At 39.9% G+C, this 27,408-nt stretch overlaps 3 protein-coding genes and 1 pseudogene across 4 annotated transcripts; 1 reads left to right on the top strand and 3 right to left on the bottom strand.

Annotated features, from left to right (window-relative positions):
- Positions 1–608: 608 nt before the first annotated feature.
- Positions 609–13,051, bottom strand: whamm (WASP homolog associated with actin, golgi membranes and microtubules). The gene is made up of 11 exons (XM_087793840.1): positions 12,424–13,051; positions 11,038–11,211; positions 10,261–10,411; positions 9,971–10,140; positions 6,663–6,858; positions 6,088–6,269; positions 4,939–5,025; positions 4,758–4,853; positions 3,041–3,464; positions 2,825–2,979; positions 609–1,388 (listed from the first exon to the last, which is right to left on the bottom strand). The coding sequence occupies exons 1-11, from the start codon at positions 13,003–13,005 to the stop codon at positions 1,236–1,238; spliced, it is 2,370 nt and encodes a 789-aa protein (XP_087649966.1). The 5' UTR covers positions 13,006–13,051; the 3' UTR covers positions 609–1,235.
- Positions 13,052–13,535: 484 nt separating this feature from the next.
- On the top strand, positions 13,536–19,213 carry fsd2 (fibronectin type III and SPRY domain containing 2). Of its 2 annotated transcripts, none has more exons than XM_087793838.1 (13): positions 13,536–13,649; positions 13,710–13,853; positions 14,212–14,298; positions 15,133–15,366; positions 15,441–15,463; positions 15,605–15,726; positions 16,190–16,351; positions 16,407–16,541; positions 16,603–16,753; positions 17,693–17,826; positions 17,985–18,117; positions 18,183–18,359; positions 18,445–19,213. In XM_087793838.1, the coding sequence occupies exons 2-13, from the start codon at positions 13,737–13,739 to the stop codon at positions 18,692–18,694; spliced, it is 1,725 nt and encodes a 574-aa protein (XP_087649964.1). In that variant the 5' UTR covers positions 13,536–13,649; positions 13,710–13,736; the 3' UTR covers positions 18,695–19,213. The 2 variants fall into 2 exon arrangements, with proteins under 2 accessions (XP_087649964.1, XP_087649963.1); XM_087793837.1 differs by having other exon boundaries at positions 13,539–13,643.
- LOC148076507 (KH homology domain-containing protein 4-like) lies at positions 18,739–24,288 on the bottom strand. Its single transcript, XM_087793839.1, has 14 exons — positions 24,151–24,288; positions 23,320–23,560; positions 23,120–23,239; positions 22,973–23,049; positions 22,782–22,834; positions 22,269–22,459; positions 21,768–21,976; positions 21,634–21,694; positions 21,327–21,381; positions 20,920–21,155; positions 20,321–20,419; positions 19,882–19,955; positions 19,718–19,815; positions 18,739–19,381 (listed from the first exon to the last, which is right to left on the bottom strand). Exons 1-14 carry the CDS (start codon positions 24,177–24,179, stop codon positions 19,251–19,253), a joined length of 1,674 nt encoding a protein of 557 aa, XP_087649965.1. The 5' UTR covers positions 24,180–24,288; the 3' UTR covers positions 18,739–19,250.
- A 1,132-nt stretch (positions 24,289–25,420) lies between these two features.
- LOC148076506 (chloride intracellular channel protein 5 pseudogene) lies at positions 25,421–26,352 on the bottom strand (annotated as a pseudogene).
- Positions 26,353–27,408: the final 1,056 nt, after the last annotated feature.

Here is a 27,408-nt window from a genome sequence, read left to right as displayed (position 1 = left end):
AAAAGTCCAGTTCAAGGGGTAGATGAAGGGTTACAGAGAATAAACTGATCTCAGTCTGAAAGCATTTTTAATAGTGACCAAAAATAGTTTAAAAGTATGTACTTTTCCAAATCTCACTCATTGATTTCCTCCTATGGAGTTTGTTATTTTATTCCTAGCATTAAAGGGGATTTTTCTAGAATTTCCCAAAGGAATTTCCCCATTTTTGTCTAAAATCCCCTTCACACTTTAATTGCAGCCAATCATTGAAATGCTGTGACACAGTACATTGTATTTTGGTAACCTGAGCTAACCATATGGTTGTGGGAAAATACTCCAATTATTTTATTATTGTTTTGTTTGTTGTTTGAGGAAAGGAAATGGCGTTTGTGTTGAGAGGAGACATTTTAGGGAACATCCTACCTAAACACTGTTGAGCTTTTTAGCTCAACATAGAACTTCCTCTCAATGTTTTGAGGAGCATCTACCCACCTCTAACGCTTGACTAAATTGGCATAGAGGAAGGAATCTACAGGATGTTGTGGCTAATGGCTACAGTATGTTCAACACAGTTGACAATTGTCAGATAGTTGAAGAAGTTCTAGCAAAAAAAAATCACACACACAACAGTTGTTAGTGTTTTTATTGGCTCTGGACAACAGCACGTTTGAGGGTTGCTGTCCAGGAACTCCAGGAAACCAAGTGAAGCCAGAAGCTTCTACCATCCCAGACACAGACCAGTAAGTGCTTCTAAATCACGACATCACACCGAACGTTACATTCCACTAACACAGCAGTGCCATCATCAGCCCGAGATCGCGGCTGCAAAACATTTTCACTTCATCCTCAACTTGTTTGACATCTTCGAACAATGGTTTCAGTGCTTGTTGAACCAGAGAAGCTGCGGGTCAGTGCTGTGTAAAGTTCTGAATCTCATCCGGCTCAACGTATCCAAAACATTCGTCTCCAGACAAGACCAGTAAACATTTACGATCACAGAATAATAAAAAGTAAGAGCTAGCTTGGCGCACGTTTGGCAGCAACAATCATTCAGAAGGAAACTCGTTTTAAAACCGATTCTCAAAGTATGATTTGTGTCCATGTATCAACAAATGGTTCAAAATCAAAGTGTTTAAAAGTCATTGCATAGTTAGGCGTGTGAGGAGAAGAAAGGTGGAGAAGGTTCGCTACACTAGTTAAGAGTACAATACTTCTGCAGGCACATGTTTGTGGTTCTACCTCCGTCCAGCGTCTCCTCAGCTCTCCCAGTCTCCGCTCTGACTCCCGTCCTCCGCCTCCTCGTCGTCGGAGTCGCCCGACACCTTCTTCATCCTCACCATGGCGGCTCTGATGCTGCGCTCCAGCTCACTGTCGCCCCACTTCTCCACCTCGGCACGAGCAGGAACCACCTGGACCCACACACATAAATATATGAAACTGTTGCAGTGCATTATGGGACTTATGGGAGGGATTTAAAAAAATGGCTTCTAGCTCTCTAACCTGAAAAAATATAATTAAACGGCCCAACTCTAACATTACTTTATGAGTGTAGCGAATAAGTGAGAAACTTAAATTAGGTAAATAAGTTGGATTTTTAAAGTGGATAGTATATAACAGCGACTTTGTTGCTAGCAAGTCAGACATGACATATAGTATAGTGGACAACAAACTGATCAAAAACATATTTATAATGACAAGGAAATGTGAATATTAGACAATTTGAAGAAATTAAACATTAATTTAACTTAACAAATCAGGATTTTGATTTCGATTTATACATTGTTACGATACTAAAAAAAAAAAAAATGCAGATGAAATACATCCCATAGTTAAAACCATGATTTAAGCAAACAAAACGTTTGTTTCAGTTTGTTTTCCAATAAATAAAGTACAGAATTGTATTGAAAGAAGAAGTTGAGAAAGAAAGTTATTCCAATAGACACTGAATGAAGTGTGTAAAAATACACCTACAACTAAATCATGTGAGTGGAGGGAAAAATCACACATATTTTATAACTGCTTAAATCAAACGTAAACAGCTAAAAGAACGGGCCTAAAAAAGCTCTTTGGATCTCTTTAAATCTCTCGTTCTTTCTTTTTATATTTAAGTTTATTCCCAAGTTATGCAACCGTCAAGATGGACTCCAACGTCTTGCTTTAACTTTCATTCAAACACCAAGAAACTGAGGATTCTGTCTAGAGTTTATTTTCAAAGTGAACAAAGGAAAACAAGGGAGGAGAGCGTCAAGCTTATGGCTTCACTTACATGGAACCTACAACCAGACATCATTAATAAGAACAAGAACAATAATTAAATCACACACGTCTTTTGAAACTGTGCAATAATATAGCCCTGAAATCACATCCCTGATTCTTGTAGCAGCGTGTATTTGGGACATTCGTAGGGATTTGTGCAAAAAGACGATTAAAAATGTGTTAAATTCATGCAGAAAATAAAGTCCTTAAATTGCCCCAATGTGGAAAAAATAAAAGGTGCATCAATAACTAAGAATATCTACGACACCTAAACATTGTTGAACTCATAGACACATCTGAGAGACTCGCTTATAGATTGAGAATAAAACATTATTTTAACTGTGGGAAATGGCACAACAGAACCAACAACATTAGCAAAGTTGATTTTATATTTAACTAACTATACAGTATTGGCAGAACACGTGTTGAATAGTGTGTGTCTTGTTCTTTTTTCACTTGTATATTTTTTGTTACAATTTTTTTTATTTCTTTCAATAGGATTCATGTTCTACACTTATGTGAATCTCATATGTTAACATGTATAAATAAACTATAATAAAAAAAAAAGCAAAAGTCTAGTCGGTGTTACCTTCTTCAGAGTGATTCCCTGCCTGATGGCCGTCATCAAACTGCTCCTCACGTCTTGGACGGGTGCAGCTGCTGCTGCTGCTGTTCTAGAACTGGGCGTCTTCCTGAGCTGGATCTGGCCGCGCTGAAGAGAGGCCAGCACCTCGTCCATGGTTCCTGAGCGAGGAGACGAGTGAATGAAAACATTCTGCAACTGTGGTGGAAAATAGATTCTCACCTATATTTTGTTTGAGGGTGTTTTTGGCGGGAAAAGGAGGAACTTCTTTTTCACTCAGAGGCTTTGGCGAGTCCTCGGGTGACACTGCTGGGACAGGAGGAGGAAGAGGTGGCGGTGGAGGAGGAGGTGGAGGTGGAGGTGCAGCTAAAGGTGGACCGCTGCATGGTGGTGGAGGAGGTGCAGCTACAGGTGGACCGCTGCATGGTGGTGGTGGAGGGGGTGGTGGAGGAGGAGGAGGTGGAGCAAAGATCTGGACGGGGATGTCGCTGCTGGGCTCAGTCTTGGGGGTCTTCCTACGCCGGGGGACGGGGCGTGCAGGAGCATCGGCTGATGGGTCGAGGTTGATGATGGACTTTGGCTGGGAGAGATCGACGATGGATGACGTGGACTGAGGAGTCTTCATGATGTACTGACTCTGACGCTTCTGAGTCCAAAAGAAAGAAGAGCAAAACATATAAGCCTTCCAAAACATTATGACCATCAAGAAAACTCTCGGGAAATGATTGGAAGCGAAGAGAGGGAAGTAAAATAAAACAGTACGCAATGTTCGCGTTGCCTTTTTAACAGAACATGAATCATACTGTAAGTTCTTGATGTTACTTGTTTCAATAGTACATGTCCTTAAGTCCTTTAGTAAAGTGAATCTGGTACAAATACTTGGTTCAAAAACACTGAAAATTAAATTTGTTGTTCAGGATTTTACTTGACAAGTGAGGAACTTTATTTTAAGAAAGTTGCCAGTAAATTGAGAGGAAATGGATTCTAAGCAGAAGCTAGATCTGGTTGAACAGCATCAACAAGTTTACACAGCACCAGCTTTGTCACTTCAGACTTCCTGCTTATCATCCAAAATACTTTTACACTTGAGCTTTTGTCCCTGATAACATTGACTTAATGTAGTTTAGTACCTTTTTTCTTTATTTTAGGTTGAATTTGCTTTTGTGTTTCAATTACACAGAATACAATGAACTGTACTGTGGAATTTACTGTAATGTACACAAAGTAAGTTTGACTAGAGCAGCCAGAAGTGCAAAAACAAGAAAATCATCTTATTTTAAAGCAAAATTCCTAAATAGTGTAGGAATTCCACGAAACATATTTGGTGAGAAAAAAAATGTAAATAAACTCTAATGGCAAACTGGTTATTTATTTGCTTTACCTCACATAGTTCTTTTATTTAAAAGACCACTTTGACTGACTCTAAAATTCAACTTTAAGAGACACTTTACCATTTTAGTTTCACATAAAATTTCAGAATTTTAAGGTCATGAAAGTGTGCTTTAAAATTCTAAACTTTAGGAAAATAATGACTTCAAAGATCAGAAAAGGTAAACCAGAGAATTCTAATGACATTTACTGGAGGAACTTTATCAGCTCTGATGTCCAGTGTGCTCTACAAGCATCAGATCAAAGATGGAGGGAGTCTCTGCAACGTGTCGTCACGTCTCATCCATCCTCCACATCTCATCACCGGTTATTATAAATGTCACTTGCTTTGATATATTTGACGCCAAGTTGTAACAAGATACAGACTGAACTATAAACTGGCTCTAATATTCCCTCACCGAACCATGAAACTTCAGCCTGAGCTGCTGCTCTGTTAACTTCCCACTGTGTGGGCTGAGAGGCTGAATCCTGACACGCTCTTGTGGCGTCAGCATCGGGAGCTTGTGTGTCTCATTAGTGAGGTGGTGCAGAGACTGGAGAGGGTTCTGACCTCTCTGAAGGATCGTAATCTGCTCAGAGTCTTCTCCCGCTCCTTATCCACCCACTGCTTCCTCCGCATCTCCTCCTCTTTCCTCTGCTCTCGTTTCTAGACACAAGGAGACACAGAATCAGACGCCGCTTTCCGTGTGGCCGGGGTTTGTGGGGGTCCTGTGGTTGCCGTGGTTACCTACCAGGTGGATGTGGTGATGCTGAGTGAAGAGTATTGAACTGTGTTCGGCGGCGAACTGCTTCTGCTGGTGCGCCTCGACACACTGATCCTGGAGGAAGATTCCAGACTTCAGTTCGTGCCGACAGTTTATCATTCTTCGACCAGACACTAAACAATTTAGTGTCACTTTTGTAGGACACCTGGATGAAACCATAGTTCTTATAGGAAGCCCTAGCAGTTGCAGGTGTAACATAAAAAGTGCAAAACACATTTACAAAATAATAAACTAACAAACAACTAGCGATATACATATATCAAATAATCTATAAGTGTTTACCAACACATGTGCAATTTAGATCCTACACAGAAAAATGATTGATTACATGGAAAAGAAAACCAGTCTTGTGACGGATGATGTCGAAACTTGTTCATGTGTTCAGTCCGTTGCAGTACATTCAGAAAATTGCAAACGTGTGTCGGACATTGTAAATTATAAAGTAAATATGGTGAATTTGTTCATTAAATTGCAAATGTGTAAATAATTAATGCATTTACAAAATTTCAATTTGTAACAAAACAAAATGCAAACATTTAATTCAAATTGTTTTGTGTGTAAATTAAATTGTTATGCATTAAGAAAATTGTAAATGTATATAGTAAATTGTAAGGCGTTTGAACAATTGCACATGTCTATAGTTAATGCTTTCAGAAGATTCAAATGTGCATTTCAAGTTGTAAATGTGTTCAGAATATTGTAAATGAACAGTATATCATAAAATTGCAAATTGTAAAAGTGTTTCGAAAATGTCAAGTGTATATCCAAAAATATAAATGTGTTTAACAAACTGTTAACATTTACATTACAGTTCTGCACTTCAGGGTCGCCATAGAAACGCCTAGAGTTGCCTTGAACTGGAGTCAAAGTCGGACTTATTTTTCCATGAGGTTGTTTTAATGTGTTTGGCATCTCATGCTGCTATTAGAATAAACTACGTTTATGGTAAAAAGATGGGACGAACAGATAAAGAATTGTCTTTGACAATCTGAACTTTGCAACTGTGTTGATCAAATCAAAGACGCAAAAGGTGTTTATTAATTTATATTTAAAAACCTGCCACTGAACGATGACGTCACAGAGAGTATTTTGAAAACCCCTGCAGGTCAAAAGCACCTTCTTGTTCCGCAGATACGCTCGTCGTGATCCCAGGTTCTCCCTCTTCCTCTCCAGAGACTGCAGCTGTTTCCTCAGCTGACTGACCAGCGGAGAGTTGTGTTGCCCGACCGTGTGGATGATACTCTGCAGCTCCTCCTGGTCTTCACACACGTCGTAGTAGACCACCTCCTCGTTCAGCTCTGGAAACGGATTCAAGCATCGACTCGGTTCATGATATTTACAGTGAAATTGTGGAGGATTAAAGTTCAGTCGTACGACCAGGTTTTGACCTTTCAGACGCCACATTTCTACACGTGAGGCAGATGTGAGAGCATATTTGAAATTACATGTGAACAATAAAAACACTGACCTTTAGACAGAAATGTCACTCTTGTCCATCAATATTGTTTGTGCTTCAGTTCAGTGTCTCACTCGAGTTCAGTGTTTAGACTGTCAACTTACAGAATATCTCACTTTTGAAATGTCAAGATGCATCTCTGGATAACTGTCTTCCCTTCTTCAGATTTAAAATAAGAGAATAAAAAAGCCAAGAATAGATGAGCAGAGTGAAGATTATTTTGGAGTGACTTTACCTTTTAGTTGCCGCCTCAGCGTCTCGATCTGAGCCATCAGGAGTTGATCCTCGTTTTTCAGGATCTCAAACTTGCTGCTGTACAAATCCAGCTGGGTTTCGTAGTACTGCATCTCCAACTGGTACACCGTGTTGTGCTGCTCTTTGCTCATCACTGAGCCCTCGTCCTGTTGTCCTCCTCCAGACAAACTCGCAAGCTGTAAAACCACCATGTGGGAAAACAAAAAACAATATTAAAATGCAAAACATTATTTTAATCAGAGGATTATCTCAATGGATGGGGGGGGTGGAGCCACCACAGCTACATAGGATGAGAGGCGGAGACCACCTGGATAGAGTACTCTGTTGCAAACAAAAAATAAATCTAAACTTAAAATATAAAGAATATTTAAAGGGTCAGATTTGGTCAATTAGCCTTGAGTTTGACACACAAGTTTTATGTTATTGCATAAAAAAATGTTCTTAACCTGATTCCTGTGTGTTAAATTATCTGTATTGTGTTATTGTGAATGTTGCTGGTAAAAAAAAGTGAACATTTTCTTTGACAAAGTCTGCTTTTCTGTGGTACTTTGACTGCTCCTGACAACATGATGAAATTGACAGCAATCCTGAGCCTGGTATTCTTCTCGTTTCGGGATGTCAACACTTAAGCATCATGTTTCCTGACAGATGCTCCCAACAGATGTTGAAACGTGAGGTGACATACTGACTTCTGTGAGCAGACTTTGTTTAAGACTGCATTTTATTTTGAGGTGGTGGAACCGACACGCTGCAGCGTCGTACACCGAACACAAACGAAGAGCTGCTCTGGAAGAGAATGTGTGGATTTGCACTAATTGGCGGATTATTCCAGAGACAGAAACATCCTGTTGTCAGTTGGTGTGTAGGTGCAGCATTCGGATTTAAAGCCTCTCAACATCTAGCTCCGCAGACGCCGACACCCTCTGAAGTAATGAGGAGCATAATCAGAGCTAATGCAGCGACAGGAAGGTGAAGCCACTAGAAAAAAAAGGTGTTCTCAGCTCAAACAAACCACTCAGACACTGCAGGGTGCATTCCAGCAGCAGCTCGCTCGCAGCATGTCTCCCTTAAATCCTGTAATTGTGACGAGAAAAAAAAAAACATACGTTCTATGCTGCAGACTCGCTGCCAAACCTGTCGCGTCTGGATTTAGTTAATGCAAACATGAGGTTTATACATTGAGATGTGTGGGATGGATGGTTTTACAGAGAAACCTGTACAGCAATATGGCTTTTCCTTCTTATGCCAAAGAGCTTATTTGGAAAATACCAATATTTCAGTGATATTTTCAATAAATCATATCAGCATCAGGAGCAGATTATTACTCCCCAACAAAAAAATCACAAAGGAATCTTGACCAAGAATCAATAAAGTTCTATCCATCCAACCATCTTATTACATCTTGGGTCCACAAATTATTTGAAGACTATTTGTGCAACTTGAGCTTCTGTTACTGCTCGCCTAGTGAGGTCCGGCGTGCTACTGCCACCTGCTGTCCAATTGAGTGAGTGCCATGAACAATATTTCAAATGCAAAAAAAGGTATTGAATTATATAGATAAAGTTAGGTTAGGTAGAACTTTTTTGATCCCTCAGGAGGTCTCCTTGTTTTTTTTCTCCAAATTATCCACAGCAAATACAGCAATTTTTCATAAAAAATAATAAAAATAAAATAAGAACAAGAACAAAGAGAAGTAAAGAGAAAGAACAAGATGATACAATCTAAGTCTAAAGATAAAGAACATAGATCAAAGAAAAATAACAAAAAGAAAGGATACAAAGACTAACATAGAACAGAACATCATGATAATTTCACTCCACTCCTGCCTCCGAACTCAGAATTGGACAATTTAATAGCCCGAGGAATAAATGAGTCCCTGAGTCTATTTGTTTTGCACCTGGGTAGGAGCATTCGTGCACTCATTCTGCTTCTCTGCTCACTGATGACAGTGCTCAGAGGATGACTGTCATCATCCATGATGGACAGTAGTTTGTCCAGTGATCTCCTCTCAGCAACTGTCACCAGTGAGTCCAGCTTCATGCCAACCACAGAACCAGCCTTTCTGATCAACCTGTCCAACCTGTTGACACTCCTCTTGGACACATTTCCACCCCAACACACCACAGCATAGAACAGGACACTGGCCACCACAGACTGGTAGAACATGCAGAGGAGCTTCTTGCAGATGTTAAATGATCGAAGCCTCCTCAGAAAGTACAGTCTGCTCTGAACTTTCTTATACACATGGTCTGTGTTGCAGGACCAGTTTACTGTCCAGCCACGTGGCTTTGTCCTGGACCTCTCGAAGTCCAAGACCAGCTCCTTGGTCTTTGAGGTGTTCAGCTGCAAGTGGTTCCTCTCACTCCAGTCCACAAAGTCACGTATTAGACTCCTATACTCGTCTTCGCTTTTGTTGTTAAAGGTGGAAATCTGCACCTTCTTGGGTCTTTTCTAGTTCACGTTTTAGTGCTAATTTTTTTTTTATTATTATTTTTTTTTTTATTGTTGTTTTCTTGCAAAAAGGCTTTTTTTTCACTGTGGTAGCAATTCGCGACACCAGGGTGACCTCCTTAACTGACAAAGGCAGAAAAGTTTTAAATGATTTCAGTTTTTCCTTTAACTTTTCTAAAGCCAGCTGCATTAGTGGTATGAGTGGAAGATAACCCCTCTATTGTCTTCATGTATATGTGTGAACTGATGAACTGATGAACTGAAAAACCTGTTTCACGCTTTTTAAGGTTTATTATCCTTTGAGAGCTGAATTTAGATTTTTCAACTTATATTGTCTCATGAAACTTAACTTATTTATAGGAGTTTTGAAGTTTATTTTCTTAGGTTATTTCTTGAGCTAAACGTCAACCATAACATCTTGATGTTGGAACGACGCATTAACATTTTGTTGCATTATGTTTATTTTATGATTTTTAATTTATTCATTATTATTGTATTATTGTTTTTTATGTGTACTGTATGTCCTAACACAATTTTTATGTAAGTTTAATCTTTTTTTAACTGCTGTGATGACTTCAATTTCCTCAACATGGGAAGAATAAAAGTGCATCAATCAACATCATTATCATTTTGATTCCGTCTTCGATATCCAACCCCATATTAAAATGTCCAGAGTCAGAGGGAACATTGTGTAGACTGGATGCATCTTCCTCTGTGTCCAAAATACTAATTCAAAATGTCTCACATGGACTAAAACCTTGTTGATGTCTGTGATTCTTTTGGACTCCCATAGTGGCATCACAACCCTTGACTGACAGGTCAATGAAAGAAGCCTACCTGTGCTGTGATGCTGTCTTTCTTGCGGTTAAGGCACATCTCTGTGGCTCTCATGTGCTGCAAAGTTTCTTTGGCCATCAGAAAGCGAAGCTTCTCCAGTCTGGGAGCTGCAGACGCCCACGCAGCAGGTCCGAACCGGCCTTTGTCCTTCTCCATCTGCTTTAACATGCCTGTAAAATGGACGGACTATTTCATCTGTCGCTTCTGACGTCGGCTTTTGAGTTCAGCAAAATAGGCAAAAATTAAATTCTGGTGGTGCAATAGATTTGCTAATAGAAACATTGTTTTACCAGCCAGAGCCTTTGAGGTTTGTTTGAAGTAGGTGACCGTGATATCCTGAATTGAGGCGACGGCGTCTTCCGCCTTCCTTCTCCACTCATCGGCTTCCTTCTCCAGAGCGTCAATTCTTTTGGGACCCAAGTCCTCAAACTCCAATGTTTTCTGCAGCAAACAGCAGAGAAAAATGAGGACATTTTGGGAAAACAAAAACAGATTTAACCTTCATGTGGCTCTCATTTGGGAATTAACTTGAAACAAAAATACAGAAAACTCTTGACTAATCACTCGTCCGAGTCCTCAGTGAAAGTAATAGAAAAATGGAAATGGAAGTGTGTATGAATTGTTGACATGATTCTGGTTTGAAGAATAGACAAATAAACAGTGACAAATAAAAGCAGCAGCTGTTGTCTCTGATGTGAGGATTCTGGACACAGAAGAGGAAAATGTAAGAGCAATTTAGCACAAGTTTAACTGTATGTTTTCTCTCATTTTTAAATGGAAAATAAAAATCTGTGCTGTTGTGATTCTGCACAACATTTAATTATGTATTTATTATATACATAAAAACTATACTTTATTTAGGATTATAACAAACTCTAAAAACAGAATTGGCAAAGAATAAGAAAGATGCAAGTGTGTCAGAATCAGCAGGGATACAGAGATGTCTTTCTAAACTCTCAGCTCAGTTCAAAATGGTTAATACCAATATTTAATCAACGGCACATTTGGAAAGTTAAATGACTGTCTTCTCCTTCGTCCAGGTGGTCCAACTGTTTCATTTTTCTTACCAGGATCTCCATCTTGTAGAGGCAGGCGAGCTCCCTCATGTCTCTGAACGGCTTCAGCAGGTAATGAAAGAAGCTGGTGGCGACAGCAACAATACCTTGGTAGGCATCGTCCTCTTCCTGGTAGATGCTCAACAGAGCAACCATCTGGTCGGCAGTGTCGTGACCTTGAAGCAGCTTCGAGAAGAGAGAACCACACAGAGAACATAGTTAGCCCCTGGCGTTGTTGGGCTTTTGAGACATCCAGAGAGACTTAGACAACGAGAAGCTGTTATCACGGCAGGAAAAACAACATCCAACGTATTGGGATATTGACCACAATTGATTATGCTTCAGCTGACGGATATGTTTACATGGACGGCTGAGGGTTTGGCATCTATGTACAGTAGAGGACTCCCTTAGCAAAACATCGCATACTTGAAGTTAATTTTATCAAATACACTTATGTACAAGTATAGTAGTTATACTAAGGTTTAAGTAAGTAAGTAAGTAATTTGTATTTATACAGCGCTTTTCCAGACAAGGGTCACAAAGCTCTTAAACATTCAAAACAATATTCATTAAAGTATATATTTTAAAGGTCAAGATAACACTGAGAACAACACAGGAGTTCCAGAAAATCAAGGAAAAGCCTGGACAAATAAAAACATCTTAAGATGTTTCTTAAAGGAGTTAGTAGATCCATCAAGCGCAAAGAGAGAGGAAGATTGTTCCAAAGCTTAGGAGGAACAGCCTAGAAGGATTTCTCTCCTCTGGTCCTGAACCGTGTGCGAGGAACCATCAGTAGATTCTGATCCACAGACTTCAGAGCCCGAGCTGGGGTGAAAGACTGGATCAGATCACTGATGTAAGGAGGAGCCTGACCATGAATAGTTCTAAAAGTAAGAACCAGAATTTTAAAATTGATCCTGAAAGAAACTGGAAGCCAGTGAAGAGTTTTAAGGATTCAAGAAATGCGAGTTCTTCTACATGAGCGGGTCAGAATAAGCTTACTAATTCAATTGTAGTATTCAATAATTCAGTATTCAGTAAACTTGAATATAGTTATTTTGATAAGGGCTGAGAAGGTCCTACCATAAGGCTTGAAACAACAGAAACCAAGATCCAGAACCCAGTAAAGAAAGTATCAAGTCAGTCATGACCACAACACTGGTAATATAAGGAACCAGATCCATCCCTGGCAGTTGTTGCATTAGTAGCAGCAAAGTTAAAGAACACCAGTAAGATCATTTAAAATGTCCTTTAACTCTAGATATGCGTGTTCTGAGTTGGCTCATTGTAACCGTTTGTGTATGTGACTCTCCTCACTGAGGTCCTGTAAATATTCAACACTGACAATAGTTCACTCTTTAACCCCCGATATAGTTCACATTAAATCCATGTAACTACCTCTTTCAGGTGATCTTTGGCCCTCGTCATCTCCTCCTTCATGGACTTCCTTTTAAACTCCTGAAGATTCTCAAAGTATTCCTCCACATCTTCCTCACTCTGCGTGAACAAGGTGTCGAGGACTATCTTCCTTCCGCAGATGTCCACGGCGGTGCTCAGGTACGCCTCCAGACTCCTACAGGGGGTCTCCAGGTCCCTCTCCTCGTCGTCCCGGTCCCGACTCGACCTGCGGGTCAGGAACAGCAAGTCCCAAATGTTGCCCTCCTCGAACTCCGACAGCTCCGGGAAGCAGGACGCCAGAACGTCCGCCACACACGTCAACTGCTGATGGACATGTCTGAGGTCGTCGACGGAGAACAGTCCGGCCCAGCTGGGCTGCGGTTCCCCGGCGGACACGTCCGTCCTCCGCCGCTGCTGCCGCTGGAGGGTCCGGTTGTGGCAGGTGACCGCGAACTTACGCTCGATGACGTTCCACTGCACGATGAAGCCGAGCCTGTACGTCTCCGCTTCTTCGAATATGTTGCTTTTGATCGCCACCCAGTCCTCCAGACTGTCTATCCGCTCGCTCTCCACGCTGTTCATCTCGCTTTCTCGTCGGCCTCCAAACTAGCTGCTGCTCTGTTTACAACGTCCGCCATTTGTATGACGTAGGATGCCTTCATGGGCCTGATGACGCTGTAGGAAATCCACCTGATCGGATCCAACATGAACTAAAGACATCAATAAACATTTAAATATTTAGCAACTCGGTGCTGAATTTAAAGGAGTGATATAAATAGTGAACAAAATGTATTCCCGCGTGTCACAAAACAGCTTTCGTTAAACTCCATTAAAAGGTTTACGCGATACCCTGAACGCAACAACCCGCCCCTGTCACCTTATGCTCTGCTCTTTAAATTCACGTGTCAGGGGATTTCCAGGTTATTAAAAATGACCAAATATCAACCAATTTTTAAGCAATATCAATTTCACATTGAGTCACTGCAACAATTTCGTGGATACATTTAAAACAAGAGTTGTAAACAACATGTAACTTGACCTTCTGAACACAAAGTTTTGGGGTGTGTCATTTGAGAAGTGAGGGGTCATCTATTTCTGACTCCCTGACTGGACCTCTTGCATTCGGATTCTTGGACTCCGAGCTGCGATGGCTGCCTAGTGGAAAAACTTGTGTGTATTTCACGTATGTTATAAAGAGTCATCTGTTGTCGTGGAGCTGTGTAAGTGTAAGGAATTATTCCAAATATCTGGTTTGTTCACCACACTGACAGAAGGGTGTCGCACAGGAGGCCGAGCACCAGGAGCCAAAGGACATGAATCGTTTTGGAAAGATGACCGCCTTAAATGAGTCCCCTCTTTGTTTCGAGCCCTGTGAGGAGGCACCACCATCTCCCACTGGAGCAGAAGATGGACACGGCGAAGGAATGGAGGTGGGATTCGTGTTTCTTTCATAATGACAATAAACAACGTCATATTTCATACTTTACCTGCTGATATACTCTTTGAGACACAATGCACAGTTATTTTAAAACATTAATTGTCACAATATTTTGACATTAGAAATGTGTTTGATTTTAAAGTATCTTTTATTGTATTCCCAGGATGAATTGAATAATGATATGAAAGAAAATTTGGTTAAAAATGAGAATGGTGTATCCCTAACAAGTCCTGAAGACTTCTTTGTAACTGATGAGAGTGAAGTTTCGGTCTTGATCCCGGATGAGTAGAAACAATGGTTCTATGAAAAAAAATCCATACTTACTGATTTTTTTTTAATTTTTATGTCAGGATCCTCTCAGATGTAGCATTCGAGACAGAGTTGCAGAGATGGAGAACTTCGCAGGACACCTTGAAGAGATCTTCCTCACTGTTGAGGTACATCGACTTGCTGAGTGATGCATTGATGGGTCAACTGATACACTTAACTATCGAAATATTTTTGTTTCATGATACAGTATACTCCACAGTACTGTATCGATATGAAGCTTTTTTTTAAACTTAATTAATTTTTTATATTACAGTTTATCATAGTGTTATCATAGCAGTTCAGATGCAGATTCAGTAAAGTGTGTTTTAAACAGATTTTAAAAAGCTTTTGTATTTACAATAAACATGCAAATATTTACGCTGGATCTTATCCCATTTGCTTTTCCTTGATTTTCTGGAACTCCTGTTGTGTTCTCAGTTTTATCTTGATCTTTAAAATTTATATTTTATTGAATATTGTTTTGATTGTTTAAGCGCTTTGTGACCCTGGTCTGGAAAAGCGCTATACAAATAAAAATGACTTACTTACTTAGTGTTGCGATTCAACTTCCAGTCGCTAGATGGCAGCAATCATTACATCCTCCGCAATATAGGAACAAGTAAATATCCACAAGATCCTGGTGATGACTGAGAATAAGAGGATACAGTTCACTCCGGCAGCTTTTGAAGCTGATGTTTGGACATATTTTGGTTTTAAAACAAATGAAAGCAGTTATGACTTCATCAAGAGTCATGTGGTCTGTAAATTCTGCAACACCAGAGTCAAGTACTCGACAATACTACACATATATCCTTGTTACTACAGTATAACAATACATCACTTTCCCTGTATCGCGATACTACCGTACTGCCAGAATCTTGCCTATGTTCACCCAGATTACAATACTTGTATGAATTTAGAATCTTTGTTCAGTTCAACTCTTTTCATATACTTTCTTGCAGGAGAATTTCGGGCGGCAGGAGAAGCACCTGGAGCAGCACTATAATGACGTGTTGCAGACACTGTCGCAGCGATACGACGAGCGAGCCACAGCACTGGAGGAGGAGAAGAAGAACAAGCTGGAGGCTCTGTACAATCAGCTGCTGAGTTGTGGTCAAGCCATGGACGAGTCCAAGGATCTGATCGAGACCGCACAGGAGGTGTACCGGAGCCAGGACAAGAGGCTGTTTCTGAAGGTGAGAGTTGGGATCAGGCAGAGGGAAGATGAAGAAGCTTCATTTATGATTGACTCATTTAAATCCATCGACAGGCAGTGATTCCTGCCATTAAGAGGTAAACAGAAAACAACTTTAAAAGAAAGTAGAGTGGTTTGTGTAGCATGGATCTTAACACTAGTGTGTTTTAGTGTAAGATGCATTCAAGTTCTACTCCAATGGTCTTTGGTAATAACAGTGTGCTTCTTTGGTGGGAAAGGATTGAAGAGTTTGCCAAAGACGACATTGACCTGAGTCTGTCTACCGAGCTGGAGTTCAACACGCCACTGGCTGACCTGTCTGACGTCAAAACCATGATGGACTCCATCAACGTGGTTCCAGGTACTGTCTGTCTTACCAGGTATTTTAGTCATCAGAATTTAGTTGTCAGAATATTGAATGGATGAATTTAACATTAATTTTTTTAATAATATAATTTTTCCTGTATTGAAAGGTTGAATGTGTTTTTATAAATAAGATTTAATTCGATAATTTCAAGATTTGAAGATAAAATGAGCTTTTTTTTTCTTTTTTTATTAAATATTTTTTATATTGAAAGGTTTAATAAGTTCTAAAAAATATATATTTTATAAAAAATCTTTATCTTTCAATTTAAATGATTGAATTAAATCATTTAATTCAATAATTTGTATATCAAAAGGTTCTTAGTAGTTGTTTTTTTTACATATAAACCTAGTTATACAGATATACTTCCAAAATATGTTCCCTTAAATCGGTATCATTTAGAAATAAAAATCACATGAACCTCAACGAAGAATTTCTAATCTCACTGATGCGTCTCCAGCTCCATCTGCTCCCGTCATCAACCCTCAGACGCCCAACTCTGCCACGCAGACGTCCCTGCGCGTCTGCTGGAGCCTCTTCTCCGACGACACGGTGGAGTTCTACGAGCTTTCCTACAGACCGGTCCTGGAAGACGCACCTGTGGAGTCCTCCTCTACTGCAGGTAACAGCAACACAACAACGTGACACCTGAGAGAAACTGACACACGTCTCATCAGTCAGCATGCTGAAAGTGAAAGAGACCCACTGCACTGTGCTGGACCTGCAGCCCAACGGTCAGTACGAGCTCTGGGTGACGGCCACCAACACGACCGGCATCAGTCCCGCCAGTGAGAAAGCCTTGTACGTCACAGGTGAGTCGGCACTCGGGGGGGATCGTGTGATCACAGAGTGAGCATCGCCTCTCCCCCTCAGTCCCCTCGCCTCCTGTGATCAAGCAGAGAGAATGTTGCAGCTGCCCAGAGGCGGCCCTGGTGCGCTGGGAGTCTGGAAACACCAACCCAGTGGACTCTTACACCGTGGAGCTCAGCGAGACGAGCGCTGACGGCACAGAGACGACCACAGAGTGAGTTCATGACATGCCAGCGATTGAAAAAGAATCCATTCCCACAGACAGAGCTTAGAGGTCAAACAAGGGATGACAAAGTCTGTCATTTTTCACGTCCTTCAGCTGCTACTGAATCAAGACTGATGAAGATCTGAAGATCTTCGACGTTTTCATCACTGGTCGCTGCTCTTACTGCGTGTAGTGTTGATCAAAGAAAACTATTTGATCCAGAATACATGCATATATCAGATCAATTTCAAACTTATGGCCCAGGGGGGCCCAGTTTGGTTCAGCAAATCGCTGTATGTGGTCCTGCCGGATGGTTGTCTCAAGTCAAAGAAGATTAATGTTAATGGCGTGATCTTTAAATTTGCCAGTTTTTGACATAAGGACAGTTTTTTGAAGGAAATTGATTTAAGATATATTGAGGCAATTATAAAGATAAATACAATATTGCAATCGTCGTTATGAACAGTTTGGTAAATATACATTGTATTTGGACTGCGACTTGGGTGGGTAAAGGATTCTGGGCCCTTGTGTAATTGAGTTTGACACTAGCCTAATGAATAGGAACACTCATTTTGAAAACTACTATTAATTACTTCATGTTAAAGATCCAGACTGACATCCAATCTTAAGCACAAATGTTCTCCAATTAAAGTTAAAATGTATTAGATCATCTAGAACAGGGGTGTAAAACTTTGGGGCAATTCGTATGAAGACTGGGCTGCAGGCCCAGGGAGACTTTAAGCAGTTTAATGAACAGCTCCAAATTTTTATTTTTTGTATAGAAGCAATATGAATTTGGGCTATTTTTGCTGAACATGTCATTTTATACCTTATATCTTCTTCAAAAATCGTTCAACCTATATTTCCATGAAGGATGGTAAGCAGCCATCATACTCATTGAACTAGAATCCATCTTTTGTCCTTGAATAAAGTCAATTTGTTGCATAGGTCCATCGTCGGTATCCCATCATGTCAGTGTCTGGTCCAGTTGCAAGCAGGACGTCGATACCTTGTTTCAGTGAGAGCAGTGAACATCGGAGGACCCAGTGACAGAAGTCAAGTCATTACCGTGTCCACAACAGGTCAGTCACTAGCTCACCCTGAAGAGACTTGAGTATCATAGTTGCTGGCGTAGACATGCCTAGGATGATCATGCTACACAAGTTACATGTGAGAAAATACAAACTAAGGTGCCAAACCAACCTCGTTAATACGGTGTTTCTGGCACATTTGTGATCAGGAACATTCTTCCACCTGCTGGAGGAGACCGCTCACCCTTGTCTGGCCATCTCGGAGGACGGATTCACAATCTTCAGTGGAGACGAAGAGCTGCCCATTAGCGCCATGGCTCTGGACAGCAACACCTTCAGCAGGCAAGTCAAGCAGTGTGGCAGCATCTTAACCAGTTTATTAACATTTTGTGTGCGTGTGTGTGTAGGTCCGTCGCCATCATGGGAGACCTGATCCCAGTGAGAGGCCGACATTACTGGGAGGTGGAGGTCGACGACGAGACAGAGTTCAGGATCGGTGTCGCTTATGAAGACACAGAAAGGACCGCCTATCTGGGAGCCAACAATTCATCCTGGTGTATGAGACACATCGTCACACCTTTTAGGTAACTCAAACAATAAATCTTACTTAGTGGCACTTTAAGATTTTAAAGGCTTGTTTTTTTTTTTCCCCCAAACCTTTGTTTACAGACACCGGTATGAGTTTCTGCACAGCGGCTGGAGTCCAGACCTCAGAATCACAGTCAACCCGGTGCGTGTAGGAGTGGCTCTGGACTACGTGAGGGGGACTCTGTCCTTCTTCAATGTGGATCTGCAACAACACCTGCACACCTTCTACTGCAACTTTCGAGACTATGTGAACCCCTGCTTTGGACTGGACAACCCTGGGGCTTTGACGGTGCACAACAGCATTGACGCTCCGGCTTATGCATTCTCCTGAAATGAACCCCCTGTGATATGATGAAAGAACATCGAAGGCAACGATTATATGTCCAGTCTTTTATTATCATATTCCATGGGAACTGACAAACACCTTTTCTTCCCCAAAAAAGGTTTTATAGATTTTAATCATATAAATCAAAAACAGTGTGTTGGGATTTGACAGAAAATTTGAATTTAAGCTGCTGTAACAAACTTATACAATGGAAATCACACCAATTTAAAAAAAATTATCTGCAATGTTTGGGGCAGAAGTGCATCGGGGGAAAGCAAGATGAGCTAAAAGATAACATTTTGTTTACCATTAGCAGTTGGAACTACGTGTGTGCCTGTTTGGCACAAAACCATTTGCTCCCAGTGGAAAAATAGTGCAAGAAACCGATGTCTAATAGTGTTAAGCAAAGCCTCACCCATTTTGCTGCTTTGTCACAAGTGTTCCATATGATCACCCAAAACAAAAACGGTGTGCTGATTGTACTGTTGTCGGCACAATGGCCAATAAAACCGTGACTGAGCTGTGTAGATGCAGAGTTGAGAAGAGATGACATGGAGGGGGGTTAAGAGCGATTAGTCTTACTGCTACAAGTTTTCTCCTCCTCTTCATCATCATCTGAGGAGTCTCCTCCATAGGGCACCAGCCCTGATGAGTCTTCTGGCCCTTTTGGCTTCTTGAAAGCCTCAGAAGCACCTAAAAAGGAAGAAAGAGAAAAGAAAAAGGAGGGTTTGGAGACATCAGAAACCCAGTGGTGAGAAGCGATTCAGCATCCGGTCGGTCCAGGGTAAGGGAGGGAAGACGCGTGACGGAAGCAAAGATCCAACGATGAGCAGGTTCGGATGCACATGTTGAGAGAGAGAACAAGGGAGAGACAAGAAAACATATACAAGAAGAGAATGTTAGTCGAGTGTGCCAGTGCTGCAGATCATATAGGTCTCCTGCAATCCTCCACAAGGGGAAGACGCCTTCTTTGGACATACAACTACATAAAGGATGGAGCCCTTTGTATCTTGAAAGAAAACTACATACCCGCTGGGGGACTGACCGACTCCTCCTTCACCACTTCTCTCGGCCTTTTTCGCACCAAAGAAGCAGCAAACAGTGGAGGGGGTGGGGGCATCAGAATCCTAAAACAGAAAACATTACTATCAAAATACACCGGGTTTAACAAGACCATTCATTTTTACACTGACCTTTCCACAACTTTCTCAGCTCTGGCGTCAGCAGACCGATTGCGACCAGGGTCTTCTGAGGAGAGGCTGGCGGGCTGCACATGAGAACCAATAAATGAGACTTTAAATCCATTTGATAAGGTGTAGATTTTCAAAGCTTGATACAGTTTGTGGCCTCTTAAACTAAAGGTCACAGATTAAACAATCCCCATCGTCTCGGTCATCAGTTTTGTAAGCAAATGCAGCGATCCATGGTACATTTCTTTAAACCATGGATGTTCTCCTCGCTTCTCAATTTAGGAGGTGAGTATCAGTGACAGCAATATGGTCTTTACTTGCATCACTTTCTTTACCTCCATAACCATAAATCTGCAATTACGTTAAACAGTCCTGATCATTTTAACTTAAGGAGACTTGCAAACATTCTCAGAACCTTAAACGGCACATCTGATTAACCCACCGGCTTTGACTGCTTCTTCACCTCCGACTTTGAACTTGGCGATTCTGCAGGACAGTTGAGAGGTTCTTGTAGTTCTTCTGCACCACTGCTGCCTTGATTCTTTAACACAACAAATGAGAAATGAAAGGTTCATCTTGGCAACATTAAATGGATTGACATGCACGCCGTTTACACATACTTTACTCAGGCATTACACATTGAAATCTCACATTTGTTTTAAGCGTTTACTTAAAACTTGCAGCATTAACAAATGCCACTCTTACCATTTGTAAGGTCATAAGACTTCCAATTTCACAAAGGAACTTCAAATGGTAAAGAAATGTTTATCAAATAGTGTTTTAAATAATTTCTTGATGCAGCCATTGTAATTTATAGTGAGCTTTTAAGAAAGAAAAAAAAAGTCACAAAATCGGCAAAATTTAGTCATGCTAAAACATGTTAAATACATTCTGTGCAATTGATTAAAGGCCAATCTTAAACATTAACATGTCACAGACACATCTGTCTTCATTGACGACTGCTGTTCTAAAGTAGTTGGGAATAACTGGGCAAACGACTATTCACACCTAGTGCTCCAGCAAAAAGTTTCATGAAATTACCTGGTCTAGATAGGAACGAGAATTCTTTGGACACATCGGGTACTGGACCATCCCCTGAGAAGATTGAGGGTTTGTGGAAGCGCTAGACGGACTTGGGGGAGGGGTAGCAGTACTCCAGTAGCCACTGGCTCCTGGGTACGCTGAATAGCCGTCAGGATAACCGTTTGCTGGGTAGCTATACCAGGACCCCTGGCAAGAGTAATTGCTATTAGGTGGATATCCATGTGCTGCATATGCTGAAATGAAAGTATAAATGTTTAGTCAACAGCCGACATTAAATGGTCGCCTAAACGTGTGAACTACAACCCATTGTTGACCCATGTTGAGAAAAATAATGGACAGATTTGTCACTTGCACTCATTTTTACAACAAACGTGCTGAACAAACCTCAAATAATGTATACTTACGTTGTGTTGAGACTGGTGAAGCATATGTTGAGACCTTGGCATATTCAGACTTCACCTACAAGGTTATACAGAGTATTTTAGGTGTTGAAGATACTGTACAAGATGCAAATTTTGTCAGCATTATTAAAATGTAGGTCGGCCCAGAGCACTGGAACTCCAACTCTGGAATCCACATGGTTCACACAACCAATTTTAATTTCGGAGGTGGGTATCAGTGAGAACTATACTCTTGATTAGTTTCACCTTCTTTAACCTCCATATAAATAACTACTAAATGACCAAGTCAACTTGGTTTATTTAAACTTACAGTTGCCAGTAGACTCTCTGTGAGCTCCTTTGCTACCTCCAAGCCATCTGCATTTGGGTGGCTGCAACACAAATACAAGTTTAGAATGGTGTCTTTCTAAAGAAGTGAGAAATTCCAGTGAGAGAAAAGCATACCTAATGTAAACATAAAGAGGTTCAAAAGATTCCCTTTTAGATGCCTGCTCAATATAGCCAGACCCTTTTCCCCGGAGGAAGACCCGAGCCCCAGTCTCTGACTGAATATGACCCAGGTATGACCCTCCAGGACCCTCAACTTTCTCCTTCACATTATATGTAGGCAAGGCTTGGTCCAGACCTACAAAAACCTTTGTGTGCACAAAACTCTGGATAGTGAAAGAAAAAGAAATTGGAGTCAATTTGCATTTAACACATTTCTGATCATGGATTTCCTGGAATCAAAATGTCTTTTGTTGAGATAAATTAATTTAGAAAATTCAGATTTAATGAACAGTGAAAATCAACCACCACCTGTAAAACAATATTTTCAAAGACACTGAATTCAGTTTTGCCTCTGTAAATTAGACCAATAAATCTTTGTCACTAGCAGTTAAGCTTTAATGTTTATAACTCTTAAAACATGTTTAGCAAACATGGCATGCCGAATGCTTTTCTTACCCCTACATGTGGTGCAGCAGGTCGGTGTCCCTGAACTGGCGTTTGTCCTGTGTTTGGTCCAGCTGCGTTAACAGGCCGAGGCAGCTGGGGGTATATTGTAATCGGAGGTATAACTGGCATCTGTTGGCCCAAAGCAGCTGATGCCTTCGTAACTTCCTCTGCAATAATTTCCTTTATTCTCCCCACCGCTCCTAATAAAAGAGACAAAGTTATCCGATTTTTCAAGCAGATCTGATACAACTTCCTCCTCCCATCTTTTAGCTGCTTCATTGCATTTTAGTAAATGAAAATAAAGCACATTTGGGTAGCGTTTAAAGAAATTAGAAAAATGTATCAAAAAGACTAGACAGAACTCTTTTGAAGAATAGTTCAACATTGACCAGGAAGTCCAGTTGACAAATTTTTACTGTCCAACTATAACGTTTTGAACAATGGAAATGTTACATTAAATGTGACAACATATCAAAGTATGTATATAATTTTTTTTTTTTTAAAAACCAAGTAATGACTTACTATTTACTTGCTGCTGGGTCTTTGCCTGCACATGTAAATACAAAGGTCTTTGTCTAAGGAGAAAAAGAAAGAATTAACACACAAGATCATACATTGACTACATGCAAAAAGTTTGTAACAAGAACAATTTGCAAGTCTTATGATAACTAAACGACAGACAACACACATGTGTTGATAAGTTAAATAAATACCCAGCTGTATGTTGCTTTTCAACATCCATCATGTAATGCCCTTTGGTTGAGACGACAGCACCACTTAACAGTCTTATCTGAAACAAAGTTCAGATGTTCATTAAAACTTGCTATGAAACGTTTCCATTTTAGTTGCTTGACACTCACTTCCTCTTGGGTTTTGCCTTTTGTTAGAAGATCTCTGCAGTTTAGCGGCACATCATTAATATCTACTTCAGAGACTGCTATCTCATCGACGACCGGCAATATAGGTGCACGTGGCAAAGCCTAAAAAATAAAAATAAGTCAATTACTGCAATGCATTACAGACTAGTTAGAGTAAATTGGGGGAAGAAAAAAAACGTTACCTTTGTTAGTAATGGTGGAGGAGTTAGAAGTTTTCCTTTTGCCATCAACATGGCATTTATTTTAGCAGCCATTGCTGCAGCCATTTCTACTCCTCCCCGGGATGCTGGTTGCTCCGATCCGTCCATCGCACCTTTATCATTCTTCTGGAGCGACCCGTCCCCTGATAAGGAACCACGATTGGGGATGTCTCCACTGCTTTTTTGTGGAAGTGCAGTCACGTCCCACCGGCTGGAGAAGCATCTGTCGAAAGCATAAAAGTTAATACCCAATTCAAAATTACAAAAATGTTCTTGGCTCGTTTTTAGTTCAAAAGTATTTTTATAATTTAAATCAAAATCCAACATCAAACGGTCACATTTCTAGTATAAAGTTTCCACATTTCCCCGCTGTAAATGTAAGGACAAATAACACATTGGACGAATAAATCATCAATTACACCACATTATTAACGAAAGTTTGCTTAAAAAATAAAACATTTAATATAATTTACGTCTTAGGTAAACGTACTGCATGTTTTGGTAGCAACCTACTTGGTTGTAGCTAACGCACAGTTAGCTTGAGTTGAAAAGTTGCATCAAAGAGCCCAACTATAAACTATATAAAATGGCTCGTCATTAACGGTTTCAGGCAACTTCATATCGATCTGATAAGATACAAATCAGATTAAAACCGATAACTGTGGCTCACATTTGACCAAACAGACGTTGTAACTTGTGGGCCGTGAATAAGATGCTAACAAACGATGCTAAGTTAGCATTAGCCAGTTGCGCTAACTTGAGATTTACCATTTCAACCGATGGGTTCAAAGCACAAAAGTTAAACAGACTTACGGTGTTTGGCCAGTCATTCCCGAAGACATGTCACTTTCAAAGTAGTGAATCAATGATACGATAAAAAGTTATATTTGTAGGAGAAGGAAGCCATCGAGTTCGTCTGCAACAAACGTCCTGCTTTACGACTGTTCGTTGTCGCAAACTATGACATGGCGGAAGTGTACCTTTTTATGCATTCCTTTGCAACGCAAGTATTTTTATGTTTTTATTTTATTTTATTTATTTTTATTAAACATAGAAATTAGGTTTTGGGATTCCTTTTAAATGTATTATTATACATAATTAAAAACAATACAATATTAATCAACGGAAGTTTGAAGATACGGCATAATACACCTAAAATATTTGATAAGAAAGCTTGATAATAAAATGTTAATCCTAATAAAATCTATTCCAGTGATAGACAGTTTCAGAATTAATTTGACGTAAATTGCAGCAGTATTTTTTACTAATGCAAAAAGCGAATAAATCACATCGATTTTCCTTTTAAAAAAATAGTATCAGTTTAATACGGTCAATTTTCTTTTTCATTTGGTCATCTTTTTTTGAAATTTAAATTTGTGAATGTGATATTTACTGAGGGTTATTTAAAAACTATTTATTTAAAAACTATTTAAAATTGGTGATATTACAACAATTTGTCTTTTAATTTGAAATATACATTCTTTTTTTTTTATTAAAACTTCTAAATCCTTCCGGTATTTTGTTGTTTTAGGTCAATAAAATAAACACTTGCACACTTTGACATAATTTATATTTCCTTCATTTTATTCGAAATAACACATTTATTTGTAAACCACGTTTTTTTTCTTCTAATATATATATTTTTTATTTTGGTATATTTCTAAAATGTTTGTAAGTAATTTTTTTTTTATTATTAAATTGAGATCTGATGTTTGTGCATTTTCTATTTCTTGTTGCTACCCTATGAACATAGAGGGCACCCATATATTCATCCATGTTCAGGCTTTTCCTTGATTTTCTGGAACTCCTGTTGTGTCATCAGTTTTATCTTGCCCTTTAAAGTATATACTTTATTGAATATTGTTTTGATTGTTTAAGCGCTTTGTGACCCTGGTCTGGAAAAGCGCTATACAATTAAAAATGACTTACTTACTTACTTACTTACCATGTTAGGTGGACCACAACAGGGGGCAGTGTAATATAACTCGCCGACAACCAATGACATTTCTACTGCAGAGGAAATCTTGCAAACGTTACAGTTTTATGAGGGAAAACAGGAAAGACGGAGATGCATTTACGCTTTTTAATGAAAAATTAAGACAAATTAAAATAAAAATAGTTTTGACTTAGTTAAACGTTTCTTCTTACGTATCCTCAGTTAAAGCACCAACCAACCGAGATAAATCTCAGGCCTGACATGATGAGGCAAGAGATGCTTTATATTTGTAGGCCCTTTCGATAGTTGCGATGGTCGGGCAGGTGCCGGTGAACTCCTCTCTGGCGCTGGCGTTCCTCAGGTATCGCCACAAACCCGTCAGCCCCAGAGGAATGTGGTAGCCACGGTACTTCTTGGCCACATAATGCACAATGTATAACTTTGGTAACAGGTGGCAGTCGGCTATGGTGAGCTCGTTCCCATCCAGGAAGCGTCGCTTGGAGATGTGAAGATCGTCTTTGGTCGCTTCTCTCTCCTCAGGCAGAGGAGCGTTGAGGTAGTCGTCAAGCTTCCTCAGGCTGCTGGTCAGGCCGGTCTCTAGGACGGCATCGGCCTCTGGTATGGTGTTGCTAACATATGCTGAGAACAAGGCGAATATATCCTTCCCTACAACGTTGGACATTGCGTGCTTGACCGCCAGTGGGTGACGGTCAAGCGGGGACAGCTTGTCCTCGAGAACCCCCTCCATGGCGTCAATGTCCGTCTTGACATCCCCATTAAAAGTGAGAAAATACGGGTGAGCAGCCGCAGCACACGTGTGCAGATCTGAAGCCCGGTTTTTCCTATCAGCCACCACGACTTTGTACTCCACGCGTTTGAGCCTGAAAAACATGTGGAAGGTCTGTAAGATGGCAAGTTTTTCTCCTCCACCGGCCGTTACGACAAAGAGGATGTCTTTGGACTTGTTGGTATCTGATGGTCCCGGTGTTCTTTCTTTCTGGGCGTCGTCTTCTGTTTGGTCTGTGCATCTGTTCTTCATATTTGCTGTGAAGAAGAAGATTCAATGACAATTGTGTGGTGATAAGTCCATGGACACTGACACTTGTGTGAAATGTTAGAAATAAATATCTTTACCTTGATCTTTGAACAACCTAAACCTTTAATGCCTTCAGCAAAAACACTTTATTTATCAAGTAATAAAGGTAATAAAGAATAGTTGTCAAGCCCTTTTTTTATGATCCCCTTTCACATATAAAAATACATAAAATAAAACGAAAAAACTCAAAGGCAAATCAACAGTATCATGTCATTTACCTGATAATTGGATAACAATAATTGTAACTGTATTATTGATATTTTGTCTCTATCTATGTCCTTCCAATTGTCATAACCGAAATTAATAAAAAATGTGAATCTATTAAATGTTAATTAATAAATAATTCTAAATATATAATCATTGTTTTTAATGAATTTTATTGTGCGTGTGAGAACAGTTACATTCATCTGTAACAATAAGCCATGTAAACATTATAATATAGTCACTTAAACACTTTTAATAATAAAGATGTTTGTTATTTATATGTTTAAAACATATTAATTTTTTATATTTCCACTTGTAATAAATCCCAGATGTGAGGCCACTGAACATGAATATTGAAAACTCTTAATGATACATTAACAATTACCATTTTGTCTTGGTTAACTAATTATGTTTGCACAGGAACTCGATGGAAACTGTTTTCATTCTTAAAAGACAATCAGGTCAACTATTGTGTCAAAGACACACATTACAACCAGATTCCTCTTTTTGTGATTGTTGAGAGATTTTCATACTTTGTATTCAAAGGTGAAGTTCTTGTTCTTTGACTAAATAAATCAGCATTCAAGTGAAACAACTCAGAAAGAAACAGGTTATATTCATTTTTATTTTATTTTGGTATTAACAGTGTTAGTTGACTTTCTGTGTGATTCGGTCTCAGAGGTTGTGAGGACAAGAGTTGGTGAAACTTCACGAGGGTTCTTCACACTCCCGGTGGATCGTCATGGTAGGACACAGTTCAGCTGAGAGAAGTGTAAAAATTATTTTTGGCTTTCGATAGACAACTCTCTGGTGCGGTGGGGAAATCTGACCAAGA

The sequence above is a fragment of the Callionymus lyra genome, chromosome 6, assembly GCF_982586985.1.
Source record: "Callionymus lyra chromosome 6, fCalLyr1.hap1.1, whole genome shotgun sequence".
In the NCBI taxonomy this organism is placed as follows: domain Eukaryota; kingdom Metazoa; phylum Chordata; class Actinopteri; order Syngnathiformes; family Callionymidae; genus Callionymus; species Callionymus lyra.
Note: the sequence above shows the minus strand (reverse complement) of the source record. Positions and strands in the feature narration are given on the sequence as shown.

What these genes read in the sequence shown, in the direction of transcription:
- whamm (XM_087793840.1), bottom strand. Translation starts at nt 13,005, where the DNA reads ATGAACAGCGTGGAGAGCGAGCGGATAGACAGTCTGGAGGACTGGGTG. An exon ending in TCTACAAGATGGAGATCCTG is followed by an intron (nt 10,412 to 11,037) that starts GTAAGAAAAATG and finishes TGTTTGCTGCAG; the next exon opens with AAAACATTGGAGTTTGAGGA. An exon ending in AGGGAATCACTCTGAAGAAG is followed by an intron (nt 1,389 to 2,824) that starts GTAACACCGACT and finishes GTGTGGGTCCAG; the next exon opens with GTGGTTCCTGCTCGTGCCGA.
- fsd2 (XM_087793838.1), top strand. Translation starts at nt 13,737, where the DNA reads ATGAATCGTTTTGGAAAGATGACCGCCTTAAATGAGTCCCCTCTTTGT. An exon ending in GTGATTCCTGCCATTAAGAG is followed by an intron (nt 15,464 to 15,604) that starts GTAAACAGAAAA and finishes TTGGTGGGAAAG; the next exon opens with GATTGAAGAGTTTGCCAAAG. An exon ending in CATTACCGTGTCCACAACAG is followed by an intron (nt 17,827 to 17,984) that starts GTCAGTCACTAG and finishes ATTTGTGATCAG; the next exon opens with GAACATTCTTCCACCTGCTG.
- LOC148076507 (XM_087793839.1), bottom strand. Translation starts at nt 24,179, where the DNA reads ATGTCTTCGGGAATGACTGGCCAAACACC. An exon ending in GACCCAGCAGCAAGTAAATA is followed by an intron (nt 22,460 to 22,781) that starts GTAAGTCATTAC and finishes CTCTTTTATTAG; the next exon opens with GAGCGGTGGGGAGAATAAAG. An exon ending in GCTGAGAAAGTTGTGGAAAG is followed by an intron (nt 19,816 to 19,881) that starts GTCAGTGTAAAA and finishes TTTCTGTTTTAG; the next exon opens with GATTCTGATGCCCCCACCCC.